Source organism: Muntiacus reevesi, chromosome 9, assembly GCF_963930625.1.
Source record: "Muntiacus reevesi chromosome 9, mMunRee1.1, whole genome shotgun sequence".
Taxonomy (NCBI): Eukaryota; Metazoa; Chordata; class Mammalia; order Artiodactyla; family Cervidae; genus Muntiacus; species Muntiacus reevesi.
Window position 1 is genome coordinate 17,642,773 of NC_089257.1, and position 12,897 is coordinate 17,655,669.

Genomic DNA, 12,897 nt, shown 5'->3' on the forward strand with positions numbered 1-12,897 from the left:
CCACCCACGCCCTCCTCTGCCTCCAGGGCCTCAGAGGAGTCAGAGGGGAGGAGATGGTGGAGCGAGTGACCTCCTAGAGGGGCCTTTCCCCCAGCCTTCCAGACCCACCGCACCCTCACCCCAGGGGACTCCCCGCGCTCATATTCCTAAAGCAGCCGCCAGGGCAGAGTGTCTGCACAGCGCCCCCAAGCTTCCTGACGCTGGGCAGGGCTGTGTGCTGGGGCTCAACTTCCTTACTCGAGTAAGTACAAGTAAGAGCTTCCTTTAAAGATGCTTCTTGAATCTTTCAAAACCTCCTGAATTCTGCACGTCTTACTCCATCACATTTCTTCAATATGAAAATGTTTCCTTCTTTTGTAAGCACACAAACAGAAACAGATGCTCTAGAAAGAGGCAGAGTTTACTCTGTGGCTTCACTGACCCACCTCCGCACTCTGCCCACTTTGGGTCACTTTCTGGGGGCACCTGTACCCTAGGGGTACCATCTACACCTGTTTGAACACACACATCAAACCCCAGGCAGGCCGGCAGCCAGGCAAACGGGTCAGAGCCAGGTGTCACACTTCTCGTGTGCCAGCTTGAACGAGGGCCAGAGGTGCCCCTAAAGGACCCCCTGTCCTGGGGATGGCAGGGAGGCGCTCACCACTCTTTCCCGCAGGCCTGGCCACCCCATCCACATCAGCTCGCCCCTTTGGTCCTCCGTCCCTGCCCTCGGAAGCAGCATCTCCACCACGGCAGGCTGGATTGTTACAAATCCTCTTTAATAATCAGTCATGTGTGTTTTACAGAACTGTGCCCTGGGCCCCTCCCCACTCCCCTTCAAGGCACAACCTTACCCACCCATTCCCTGGGGGACAGAGGACAGGAGAAAGCAGCCTCGCTTCCCTGGGCTGCTCAGGGTCCTGGTGAATGCAGGGCCAGCTCTGTGCCACACTGGGAGGGCTCACTCCCGCTTCCCTAAGAGACCCAGGGCCAGTCCAGACCTTCATGCCCAGGCTGCCCCCTTTCAGCCCAGTTCATGCGGGCCCTGCCCTCACAGCGTGGCCCAGACTGGCCCGAGCTGCTTGGGTGGGGCTGGGTCAGGCTGGAGAAGGGGTGCCGCTCTTATGTCAGGTCAAGCCCACCTTCTCCCACTACCTCGAGGAAAATGGAAAAACCAAGGACAGAAGCATCAGAATGGAAGCAAAGCTGACCCACGCAGTGGGCAGTGACAACCCAGGGTGCCTTATCCAAACCCCCGCCCCAGTTATTAACACACTTTCTCCCATACAATATATACAGCCCCCAAGGCAGGTGGAAACCCAGCCCACCTGTGCAGGGAGCGTTTCCTTTGGGTTGCTAAGACAACCCTGGCAGACAGGGAGTGTGTGGAGGAGCCACAGAATAGCTGGAGCTTAAGGCTGACAGCAAAAAAGCAAAGGAGAGGGGGTCCAGGCCCCAGGAAGCCCCCCCAACTTCCAGCCAGCACGAGACGGACAAGGGGTCTTGGCAGTGAGGTGGGAGGCGGGCCTGGAGCGGGGGAGCCTAGGAGAGACCCCTAGGAGCCCTGAGGCTGGGGGGACAGGCAGGGAGGTGGGGACAGCAGCCGCCTCAGTACTTGGGCACCTTGCTGTAGTCTTCAGAATGGACACGCCGGCAGAGGAACACGGATAGGAACATCCCCAGGAGCTGGGAGGGAGAGGGAGACAGTCAGAGGCGGGACCCCGGAGGAGCATCCCGCAGTCGGGGTCAGCACACAGGGCCTGACCTGCACAAAGCTGGTCCTCAGCTAGAGCCTCAGGACCAACCCGTGACTCAGGTGGCAGAGGGCCCTGCGAGGGGCAGGGGTCAGGCCAGGCTTACCACGGGGCCTCTAGAAGCTGATGGGCCTCAGCCCACCCCGCCCTCCACCCCGATGTCTGCAGAGCAGGGCCAGTCTTGGGAAGGGGCAACCCGGGGGTGGAGGTTGGAAGGGAGGGGACCCAGACCTCGATGACAGCGACGCCCACACACACGCCGAGGATGACGCCCAGGTTCTCCTGCAGCCAGCCCTGCACCTTCTCCATGCAGCCCTACGAGCAGAGAACACAGCCACGTCACCTCACGATGGGCCGCGTCACCCCGACACGCAGGATCGCCGGGGGCGGGGGCCACCCCCAGTCCGGAGGACCGGTGGAGCGGGGGCTGGGTGGTCCTCGAATGGACCCACTGATGAACACAAAGATGAAGGTGCAAATGACAAGCAGAGGAATCAAAGGAAGGCAGGAATAGCTCTGCGAAGAAAGGTCGATGTAGCAATGGCCCAGGTGAGGCCGGGGGTCGGAGGGTCTGAACCCACCGCGCCCCGAGCCCCCCCCAAACAACCACCCACGCACCTCCTGGTACACCGGCCAGTCCTCAGCGTTGTTGCCGCTCTGGGTACTGTTGCCAAAGGGCGCCTCGCAGAAGCCCTTCTGCGGCAACGCGAGGGCGTCCTCCTCATCACTCTTCTTGCAGGAACAGGGGAAGGTGATGTTGGGGCGATTCATGAGCTCGGGGTTTTCTGTCCAGTTGTGGAAGCTGACCCAGCCGCAGCACTTCACCTGGGGGGGGGGACAGGACAGGGTGCTCGAGCCCACCGCCCACTCAGCTGGGGGCTTCCTGGACAGGAGCTCAGGTCTGTCCCCCAACTCCCCCTCCCCCGACCCCCCCCCCCCCAGCCTCAGCCAAACTCCCAGGATTAGAGTTTAGGTTTCACTTTGGCCTTTGTGAGCCACGAGGAGTTGAAAGGGGCTCTCAGGATACACCATAAACTATGAAAACAGCAGGAAACAAAATCAGAAGCAGCAAAAATATAAAACAACAGAAGGGACGGTCAAGCTGAAAGGACATGGGTGTGCAGGACATGAGGAGGGCAGATGGCATACGACTGGGGGTGTGGGGGCTCGAGTCAGGTTACCGGGGTCCAATTCAGTTCTGCCACCTTCTAGCTACTCAGCTCTGGTCAAAGTGCTAACCTCAACTTTCCCACCTGGAAAATGGGGGAAACTAACTAACTCCCTAAGTCGACCTGTTACGAGGATGAAAAGGGACCAGGCAGGCAAGGCCTCCAGCCCAGGTCAGGAGGGCACGGCAGTCGCCCAGGAGAGGCTGGTTCCACCTGCAGGCTCTGAGCACAGGCTGGAGCTGAGGTTTGGCTCTGAGCTTCGCGGTTGCCAGAGTGAAAAGGGAGATGCACATCTGCCTTTTTAGAGGAGAAAATGCTCAAGATGATCCTGAGGCAAAGAAAGCTTGTGAAGGGGACCCCAAGAGGCTTCAGATCACAGGTGGACTTGAATTCCCGACTTGCCGACGGGACCAGAATCTCAGGGGCGAGGGCTGTGTCCAGAAAATGCCCCTGAAGGCAGAGCGGAGTTGGGGGTGGGCCCTGTCGAATGTGAGCCCTGCCCTGCGCACAGGCAAGTCACTGCACTTCTCTGCGCCCCAGTTTCCTCATCTGGAGAATGGGGTGATGACAGCCACTCCGCTAGGGCTGAGGGGCGGGTAGGGGTGCGCTGCGTGCCATCGTGCCCAGCACGCGGGCGCTTCCCTGCCGGCCTCCTTGCCGTCCGAAGTGACGGGGTCCTGCACGGCAGCCCGGTGGCCAGCAGGGGGCGTGCCAGGCACACGCAGGCGCTGCCCCGCTCCGGTCAGTTTCTCACTGAGGCTCTATCTTCTACCTTGCTCCTTTCTTGCTGGCTGCCTCCTCTCCAGCAAGAAAGGCTGGCACCTCTGAGGGGCACCCACAGCCCCTTGCACACCCACGCAAAGTGAGGCAGCGTCTCTCGGTCGCTCTGCACCAGGGCCCCCTGCAGGACACCTACTGTGTCTCAATTCCCCAGGCGTCCTAACTAAACATCACCACTCACAGGCCACGTGCTAAGTGCCTCGCCTTTATAAACTCATCATGCGTGAGCATGGGTTGGTAGTCCCATTTTAGAGATGAGGAGACTGAGTCAGGGAAGGCCTGGCCAGGAAGTAGCTGAGTTTTGTATTTCAGCCCCTGGCAGCCCGACTCGCCTTCTGTTTCCTTACCGCCATCCCAAGCAGCCTCTGACAGACATCAAGTCACCCGGAGGTCCTGCCTGCGGCAGGAATTCCCCCAGTCACCCACCTCCTCCCCTGACACTTGTTTATCCTGGGACCCCCCCCCCCCCTCTGATCTCAGCAAAGCCTCTCGGCAATTGTGGATCAAACCAAAGGTGGGATGACAATGTCTTCCCGTGCGCCTGGAGCCTCTCAGGTGACACAGGCCCCCCGTGTCTCCAAAACTCGGTGACGCGTGTAGGCCAGGAAGTGTCTCCCTCCCCTCTTCACTGCTCGGAGAACGGACGTGCCCACGAGGCCAGGGCAGAGACCCACCCCTAGTCCCCGGGGTCTCCTGGTGTCAGGGTTTCCTGTGCCGCCCCTTCCCTGCCCCTCACGCCCACAGGACTCCCCGAAGGCAGCGGTCGGGCAGGGCCAGCAGGGCCTCTCGTGACAGAGGGGGAGGCTACCGCCGGGGAGGGCAGGTCCCGGGCGAGCGCGACAACATCCGGGACCACCAAGGGGGGCGTCTGGGATCGCATCACCGAGGGTGTTTGCAGTGGGCGGTGGCTGGTTCGACATCAAGGCAGGAACATGGACATCAGGGCAGGCTGGGAACCCAGTCAGTCAGTCAGCCCGTCTCTCTCTTCCACTTTAACTGAGGTGAAATACTCCAAAGTGTATTGGACTTTCCTGGTGGCTCAGATGGTAAAGTGTCTGCCTGCAATGCTGGAGACCTGGTTCGATCCCTGGGTCGGGAAGATCCCCTGGAGAAGGGAATGACCACCCACTCCAGTGTTCTTGCCTGGAGAATCCCATGGACAGAGGAGCCTGGTGGGCTACAGTCCATGGGGTCGCGAAGAGTCAGACACGACTGAGCAAGTTCACTTCACACTGAAGTGAACAAATGCGTCTTGATGAACTTTTCTACCCACGTTGACATAACCACCACCTGGATCAAAATTTGAATAGGACATTCCTCTCGCCCCGGAAGGTTGCCATGCCAGCTCAGCAGAGGCGGATCTCACCCTGTGCAGCCTCTCAGCTTGGACACGTGGTTTCGTAACCTCCAGGGGGAGCGCCCAGCCTGGCTTGAGCGGAACAGTTGGAGGACTGCCTCACCTCTCTGGCCGAGGGTGGGGAGAGTGCTGTGAATCCCAGATCAGCCTCCGGGCCCAAGGCCCCTGGGCCCAGAGCTGTGGGGGTGACTGGAGGTCGGGCAGGAAGAGGGGCTGCTCAGGAGCCCCTGACCCCAGCAGACACACGCTCACACTCAAGCCGCCGGCTTCTGTCCGTCAGGCACCCCAGGCCCACGGGCACCCGGAGGCCTGCCCGCACCCCTCACCTGAGCCTGAACGTAGTCCCAGGCCTCCTGCAGGTTGTCCCCGGAGCCGTCCGTGTAGTTGTGAATGAGCTTGGTCACGATGCCGCCCATCTCCTGCTTCAGCTGCAGAGGAGAGAGCACGGACCGCGGTCAGCATGCTCGAAACGCGCGAGCCCATCCCCGGTCACACGTGCTCAAGCTGCCTCTCCGCCATGCCCCTAAACGCTGGGGCCACGCTCACTGCTCAAAGCATGCTGTCACCCATTCCAGCACTTTCCTGGTCCTCCCTGGGCGCAAGCACCCCCGACCCCGGTGCAGTCAGGGTCAGCCACCCCCGCCTGACCGTCTCCTCAGCACTCAACAGCACATGAGCCTGTAGACGAGACTGTCCACGTCATTGCTGCGGCGGGCGTCTCACCAAGCTCGGGAGAAATGTCTTCTCAACAGCCCACAGGCCCTACACTTTTTGGCCCTGCTCTTTTTGTTTGTTTTTAATTAATTAACTTTTTAAATTGAAGGATAATTGCTTTACCAAATTGGCCCTGCTGCTTCCAGACCTCATTATCCCTGCTCTTCCGCCTTCCTTTTCAGTTACGCAGGTCTCTGGGCAAGGCGCGCTCCTGCCTGGGGCCTTTGCACTTGCTGTCCCCTCTGCCTAAAATCTTCTTCCCCCAAATATGAACGTGGCTCATTCTCCCACTCTCTTTAGAGCTCTCCTCAAATGGCTGCTCCTCAGAAAGGCCTTCCTGAACCGCCCAGGAAAATCTCAGCCCTTCCCTATCCCCTGCCAGGCCCCCTGTATCCTACGAGGGGAGGCACGCTGCAGGTTTTTCCTTGTAGCCTCGTCATAGCATACCTTCTGCCTCCAGAATCTATGGTCTCTCTCCCCAACTGGAACATCAGCTCCGTGGGGGGGCGGGGACTGAGCCTGAGTCAGCCTGGCCAGGGGAAGTGTGCGGCGAGCATGGAGGATGAACACACGAGGAACCCCGCCACCTGCCCAGCTTCAGGGCCCCCCCAAAGTTCACATCTGCCTAGGCTGGCTCAGAATGTCGGGCCCCTGTGGGGGGAGAGGGAAACACCTGCTTTTTGCTAACCCCGCAGAGGAAACACTCGTTTATAAAGAAGGTGGGTGTGAGGGGCAGGGATCAAAAGGCTTCGGCCCCCAAGGCCTCTTCCTGAGGTTTGAGTAGAGGATCTCACTATGGCAGCTTTTCAGAAACCAATCCACTGTGCAGCGGCAGGTGAGACCCAAACCGGCCCCACCTGCGGACCTTGCTCAGGGACCTCCCGGGCGCCCCGACTGGAACAGGCTGCTCACGGTCACCTCTTGTCCTCGCAGAACCTCGGGGCAAGGGGCCTGAGAGGAGCAGGGAGACCGAGGGGACGGCCCCATGCCTGCCCCTCAGTTCCTGAGAAAGTGGAATCGGGGAGATGGGACAGGGGCCTCCAGATGGGGGCTTTCAGAGCGAGCCAGCTCAGAACTCCGTTAGCAGGGGCTTCCTCCAGCTCCCCACGAATGCAGCGCTCAAAGAACCCACATCCTCCAGACTGCCCTGTGGGCCCGGACCCCGCCGTTCACCCGCCCTGGGAAACCAGCCCCCTCCCAGGCAGCGCCACCCCCGGCCCACCCCAGGATCGTTCTCTGTCCCTCTCTAAACCATAAACTTCTTAGTCAAATGTCTCTCCGGTTTCATTGGCAGAGGTCTACAACTTGCAAAGCTAGCCTGTCAGTAACTAATCACAACAGCAGAGGCCAACTTGGACTAAGCTTGTTATTACCAGTACCGTGCTAAGGACTTTTAATGCCTTATTTGACCATCCCTCCAGGCAGATCCATGGCCTAGGTATTATGGAGAGGCAGAAAACAAGGCCCAGAGAGGTTAATTAACTTGCCCAAGGTCTCACAGCCAACATGTGAAGAGCCGGGATTTGGACCCAGGTCTGACTGAGTCCAGAACCCAAGGTTTTACCCACTGAGCTCTATCAGCATTTAAACCACATGGCCATTGCTTGCAATAGGTCAGAGCAGTTTCTTTTTCTTTTTTTTTTTAGCACTTTATCTTTAATATGTTTAATTTGGTCAAAATCTATGGAAGTCTACAAAAATCTGCAGACCATATGGCTGTGTAACGCAACGCACAATGTATTATAACAGAACCACATGGAGAAGGTAAAATGTAAAGTTGGACATTAGGTTAACTCACAGACGTGGACATAGTCTTTTCTCCAGTGCTGACAAGGACCACTCACTTTAAATTCTCTTAACGAATAATTAAAAGCTGCCTAGGTGTCAGTTTAAGCTATCTCAGTTCCCTTGTTTAGAATGAAACCCCTTGAGGTCACTGCAACGAGTAGTTTTCTACCAGAGCGGCTCAGAGGCTGGCCCACGTCACGCAGCGAGGGCTGTCTGCTGCAGAATCTGAGTCTCTTTGCCCCTACCCTCTGCACTCCACCTCGGCTCCCCAGTGAGCAGATGACCCCTGAGGCGTGGAAAGAAGGGGGTCCCCAGGGGCACTTGCAGAGAGAGCTGTCTCCCCCCACATCCTCCCACCGGCCCTCCCCCACCGACCTGGGCTCTATTTATACTCAGCATGGTTGCCACAACAGCTCAGACTTCCCTGTTTCAGCCCCCAGAAATGAGAAGGTGTTGGAAGCTGGGTGGTTTCCACTGAGGCTGGGTAGTTTCCATGGAAACACCACATCCATCCTCCAGCCCAGAATGGGGCCCAGGGACCGAACTGCCCCACGGGGGGCCACAGTGGCAGGGGCTGATTCAGCTCGGAGTTGAGGCCTTGGGACCCCAAAGCCCAGGAGGCAGTGTCGGGAGCCCGGGGATGTTACCCTGGCAACCAGGCTATTCCTGAGACAGGGAGGAGCAGGGAGAAGCAGCTCGCCATCTCACTTCATCCCTGCAGGGGCCTCTCTGTGGTTTCTGCCTGCCCCATGTCCACTCTCCCTTCTTCAAACAGCAACTCCCTTCCTTAGCAGTAAGCACCCCTCAAACCCACCATGCGCTGAGGAGTCCTGCCTCCTCGCTGCCAGGGGCAAGCAAAAACCCAGGCTGCCACTCAGCGCCTTCTACACCCTGGCACAGCGAGTGGTTCAGGGATGGGCAAATGACCCAAGGTCATGCCCGAGGGCCCTCGCTTTCTGCTAATTTGGTGGGATGAGGGCCTGAGTGGCCACCCCAAGCCCCCTGGGGACAGCTGACCTGAGGAGGATGCCAACGGAGGTGAGCAGGGCTGAAGATGAAGACAGACAGTGCCGGGGGCAGCCTTTAGAAGCCTGGATCCAGCTGAGCCTGCAGCCAGGGCAGGCCAGTTTCAGCTGGGTTACTGCTACATGTGATAGAGAGGCTTGCCCGGGAATGACTGCATAATTTACAGCCCAGTGTGAAGTGAAAATGCAGGGCTCCTTACTTCAAAATGATTAGGAATTTCAAGACATCAGCCCAAGCACAGAAACCCTCTAAGTGTGGGATGCTGTGTGGCTGCTCAGTGAACACACCTAGGAAGCCAGCCCTAGTCTTGTCCAATACCATCCTCCCCACTTCCCCAAAGAGAAAACCAAGGCTCAGACAGTGAGAACAACTTCACAAGGTCAGACAGCTGGCAAGTTGTGGGCATACAACCATCACCTGCTACGTGCATCTCCAGAACCCTGAGATCCTATCACAGCAGGCCACCCACCATCTCCAACCCTGCCATCCTCTGGGATAACTCTCCTCCCCCACCCCCACCCCATGCTATGATTTTATGTCACTTTGTAGTGTGAGTTTTCTGAGAGAGGTACAATCAGAAGACATCTTTGAGTCCAGCATATCATCCAAAAGTCAGAATCCTTTTTGTACTCTTCCAGGCTCTGCTTAAATGCTCCCTGTGATGGGGAACTCAGTACTACACAAAATAGCACATTGAGGGGAGGGTCTTGGTTCAGCCAGTTCATTCTAAGTTGAGCCCAAATGACCTAGCCATGGGTTTCCATCCTCCCTCTCCCTCCCAAGTCCCAGCTGGGACCACACAGAACAAATCGAATCGTTCTCTCCCAGGACAAACATCATTCAGATGTTTGAGACCCCCTCCTCCCCAGGGTAAATCTCCAGGCTCTTTGCAGGCTCTTTGGGATGGTGATCAGCCCTCTCTCCAAGCTCTTATGTGTCAAATTGCCTCTCACAATGAGGGGTCCCCGTGCGATGAAAGGGACCCACACCTTCTTGCCCCCTCCCCCTGTACCCACAAAAGGGGTTGCCAAGCGCTTTGAGGCTTCATCCTGGGAACCTGGTAAGAAATGAGGACCCTTTGCCCTGGGAGATGTGGAAGGGGTAGCATTTTCACTCTCAGTGACCACCTAGGTCTTTGCTGAAAGTCTGGCTGCCATCTACATAACCAGTTGCCAAAGAATTCAGCAGGGGGCCACACCATGTACGTCTGTCCCGCCCCCACGATAGGCTCCCTGAGGGCGGGGCCCGAGTCAGCTGCTGGAGCCAGACACGCGGGTGCTTGACAGTCTCTGCCCCCACTGGTCTCCAGAATCCCTTTCCAGAAGGACAGTCTGGGTGCCTTCTTCCCCTTCCCCGAAAGGGAAGAGAAAGGTCCCCACCACCCACCTCCACCGCCACCCTCGTCCTGGCTCCAGCCACCTCCCGGTGGCAGTGGAAACCCAAGCTAGTCACCAGGAGGTTTCCACGCAGGGAGGGCTGTCTCCAAACACGATGCCCTCAAGGAACTGTGTGTTCCTTGAGGAATCACCTGTGTGTTCGCTCCTATGGGCACTGGCTGGTTGGCTACTGTGGGCCTCTTGCATGGGAGAGGGGAGGAGGAGGAAAGGAATAATGGTTTTCCCGGCCGGCCACCCTCTCTGCAGAGCAGACAGCAGTCCAGCTGAGCCCGTCACCACCACCGCGCCCCCGCCTCCGCCCCAGCGACCACCCAGACCACGCGAGCTCCTCCCCTCGCGCTCTCAGTCCTCAGGCCTCTGCTCAAGCTGAAAGTGAAACTATTAGTCCCTCAGTCCTTTCTGACTCTTTGCGACCATATGAACCGTTGCCTGCCAGGCTTCTCTGTCCGTGGAATTCTCCAGGCAGGAATACCGGGGTGGGTTGCCATTCCCTTCCCCAGAGGACCTTCCCGACCTAGAGACTGAACCTGGGCCACCTGCACTGCAGGGAGATTCTTTACCAACAGAGCCACCCAGGAAGCCCCCGATACAAACTCTCAGAGCCTCAGCGGCCTCCCAGGAGCAGGTCAGTGGGACGGCCTGTGTGTGTGCACCCAGCCCGGCACCCAGGACCTTCTGGGAACCGGTTACTAGTTCACCCTCTTCTGCACTGACTCCTGCCCGCCCTCCACCACCCAGAAAGAACAAGCCAGCATCCCAGGGTGACCGAGCTGGGAATGACTCAAGAGGTCACCAGGGGCTCAGAGAGGCTGAGTAACATGTCCAAGGCCACACAGCAGGCAGCGGCGAACCCAGACCTGAGCTTTTCCCACTAAATGGGGGCTGGGTAATGATCAGACAAGGAGACAGCCAGGGGAATCTTTACTCCATACCTAAATTTTGGTTCCCATAGCCCTTGCTAATGTGAACATTAGTACTGCTGACAATAGGAACAGCTGCCCATTCACTGAGCCCTTACGAGGCATTAGTGAAGTCAGCAATGGTGACAATAATAAGAAACTCTTGCAATGACGCCAGCACACATCTGCCCTAGGCCAGGCAGACACTAGGCCCTTCCCATCTGTCAACACTCTCTATCCTTGGTGCCCCGCTTATAAGGTGGCCTTTGGGGCCAGTGCGCTCCGGCCCCGAGAAACGGTCGGATTTTAGGCAGGGCCAGAGGGCTGCGTGTCACCCCCACAATCTCTCCCATTCTGTACTTCCCAGGGGACAGCTAAAGGGGGTAAGCCAAGGCCATCAACAAGCTCATTTCTATCCGGACTCGATTTTGCCACCAAATGAGCGGCGAGTGGTACACTGGGTTTCCGAAGTGTTTTTTGGACTTTGGAATTATGGCTAAGGGAGAGTGGACCTGCAGGATTGCTGCTGCTTGACAAAGGAGGGAACTGGGGCACAGACAGGCAGTAACTTGCCGAGGCCGCAGAGCGGGGCTCCGACATGGGCAGCTTGAGTCTGGGGTCCAGGGCCTGGGCCAACACTGTTTGCTACAGGCTTTGAAGTCTGGGCTCCCAGCAGCCCTGGGGCTGGGGGAAGCCAACCAGCTCTATTCTCCGTTGATAGACGCAGACCCCAGGGCTTGGAAGGCGTGTGCTTTGCCCGAGGCGCCCAGCCTCCCCTGCCGCCACCCTGGGAACAGTGGCTGCTGGGAGGAAAGACACTGGAGACCACTTCAGGGAGACCCCAGGGGCTCAGTCCCTCCCACCTGCCCAGCAGGCCTGGAGAGAGGGGGAAGACAGGCCCGTCGCCTTCCAAAAAGCCTTTTTCCTTCAGGCTCACCCAAGTCCCACCTCCCCAGCTGGGCCTCGTCTGCAGGAATAAACACCACCAAGGGCATGTTTAGTCTCCCACTGGGATTTACAATGTGCTAGGAAAGAAAAAATAAATCATTCATTCCAACTCGGGCAATCGGGTGGCGCCAGAACTTCCCCAGCGAAGTCAGGAAATTTCCCCCTGCTTTCCAGAGAAGGAGGTGGGCCAAGGGGAGGAGGGCTGGGGCTGGGGGCTGGGGAGCGTGAAGCGTGGAGTCTGGGGGCTTGGAGGAAGGCAGAGAAGGGGACAGCGGGGTACCGTGACACACACAGCCTGGACTAGAGTCAGGAGAGCTGATTCTCCAAACCAGCCCTGCTCTGGGGCTGGGCGTCGCCTCCGGGGCATGGCTCCTGGTTGGCAGCCAAGCAGATTATGCCAGCTAGAGGGAGGCAGCGTGGAAGTAGAGGGAGGCACAGGCCTCGGGTGGGAGTGGATGGGAATCTCCGCCCTGTTGCATTTGAACTGCATGTGACCAGGGCTAAAAGTCACTGCCTTCCTGGGCCCCAGTTTCTTAAACCTGAAAATGCCAGTAAAACTAAAATGAGTGTCAAGCGACTAGCTCAGCCCCTGGGACGTGACTGGTGCTCAGAGATGGACACTGTCTTTATTACTGTGAGAGGGGACAACACGGGGGTGAAGAGGTGGACTGCCCAGCACCGTTTGACTAGCTTCTGAGTCACAGGAGCTGCTCTCTGGGGACCAGTCCTCATCCACTCTCTTGGTAATGTGCCACTGACTGGGGCCCAGAGAAGCCCAAGTGCCTCACGGGTGGAAATGAAGACCCGATCCTGCAACCCTTGCACTGGGAGAATAGCTTCCCTTCCCTCAACATCGGCTTTCTGTCTGGTGACCAAGCCAACTTCCTTTCATCTACTAAACTGTTAATTTCCCTTTCACCTTGGCTGCCAGGAAGCTCAGTGTTCAAGTTAGCTCTAAGCTCCCATGAGTATCTTGTCCCCCAGCTCAGGAATAACATTTTTCTTCTCTCTTGGTGTGTCTTCTGATCTTTCTCATATTGATTTTAGCTGCTCTATGCCTATGTTAGAAGCTAGCTCCAGTGC

At 57.9% G+C, this 12,897-nt stretch overlaps 1 protein-coding gene across 5 annotated transcripts in view; it reads right to left on the reverse strand.

The window, feature by feature from the left end:
- Positions 1–744: 744 nt before the first annotated feature.
- The window catches only part of CD82 (CD82 molecule), a 55,135-nt gene continuing 42,982 nt past the window's right edge, over positions 745–12,897 (reverse strand). For all 5 annotated transcript variants that reach the window (XM_065944075.1, XM_065944074.1, XM_065944077.1 and 2 more), the window contains exons 6-9: positions 5,369–5,470; positions 2,355–2,561; positions 1,968–2,051; positions 745–1,668 (exon numbers count right to left, since the gene is read on the reverse strand). In XM_065944075.1, coding sequence (XP_065800147.1) covers positions 1,591–1,668; positions 1,968–2,051; positions 2,355–2,561; positions 5,369–5,470 — 471 coding nt within the window. In that variant the 3' untranslated portion in view covers positions 745–1,590. The remainder of the gene's footprint in view (positions 1,669–1,967; positions 2,052–2,354; positions 2,562–5,368; positions 5,471–12,897) is intronic.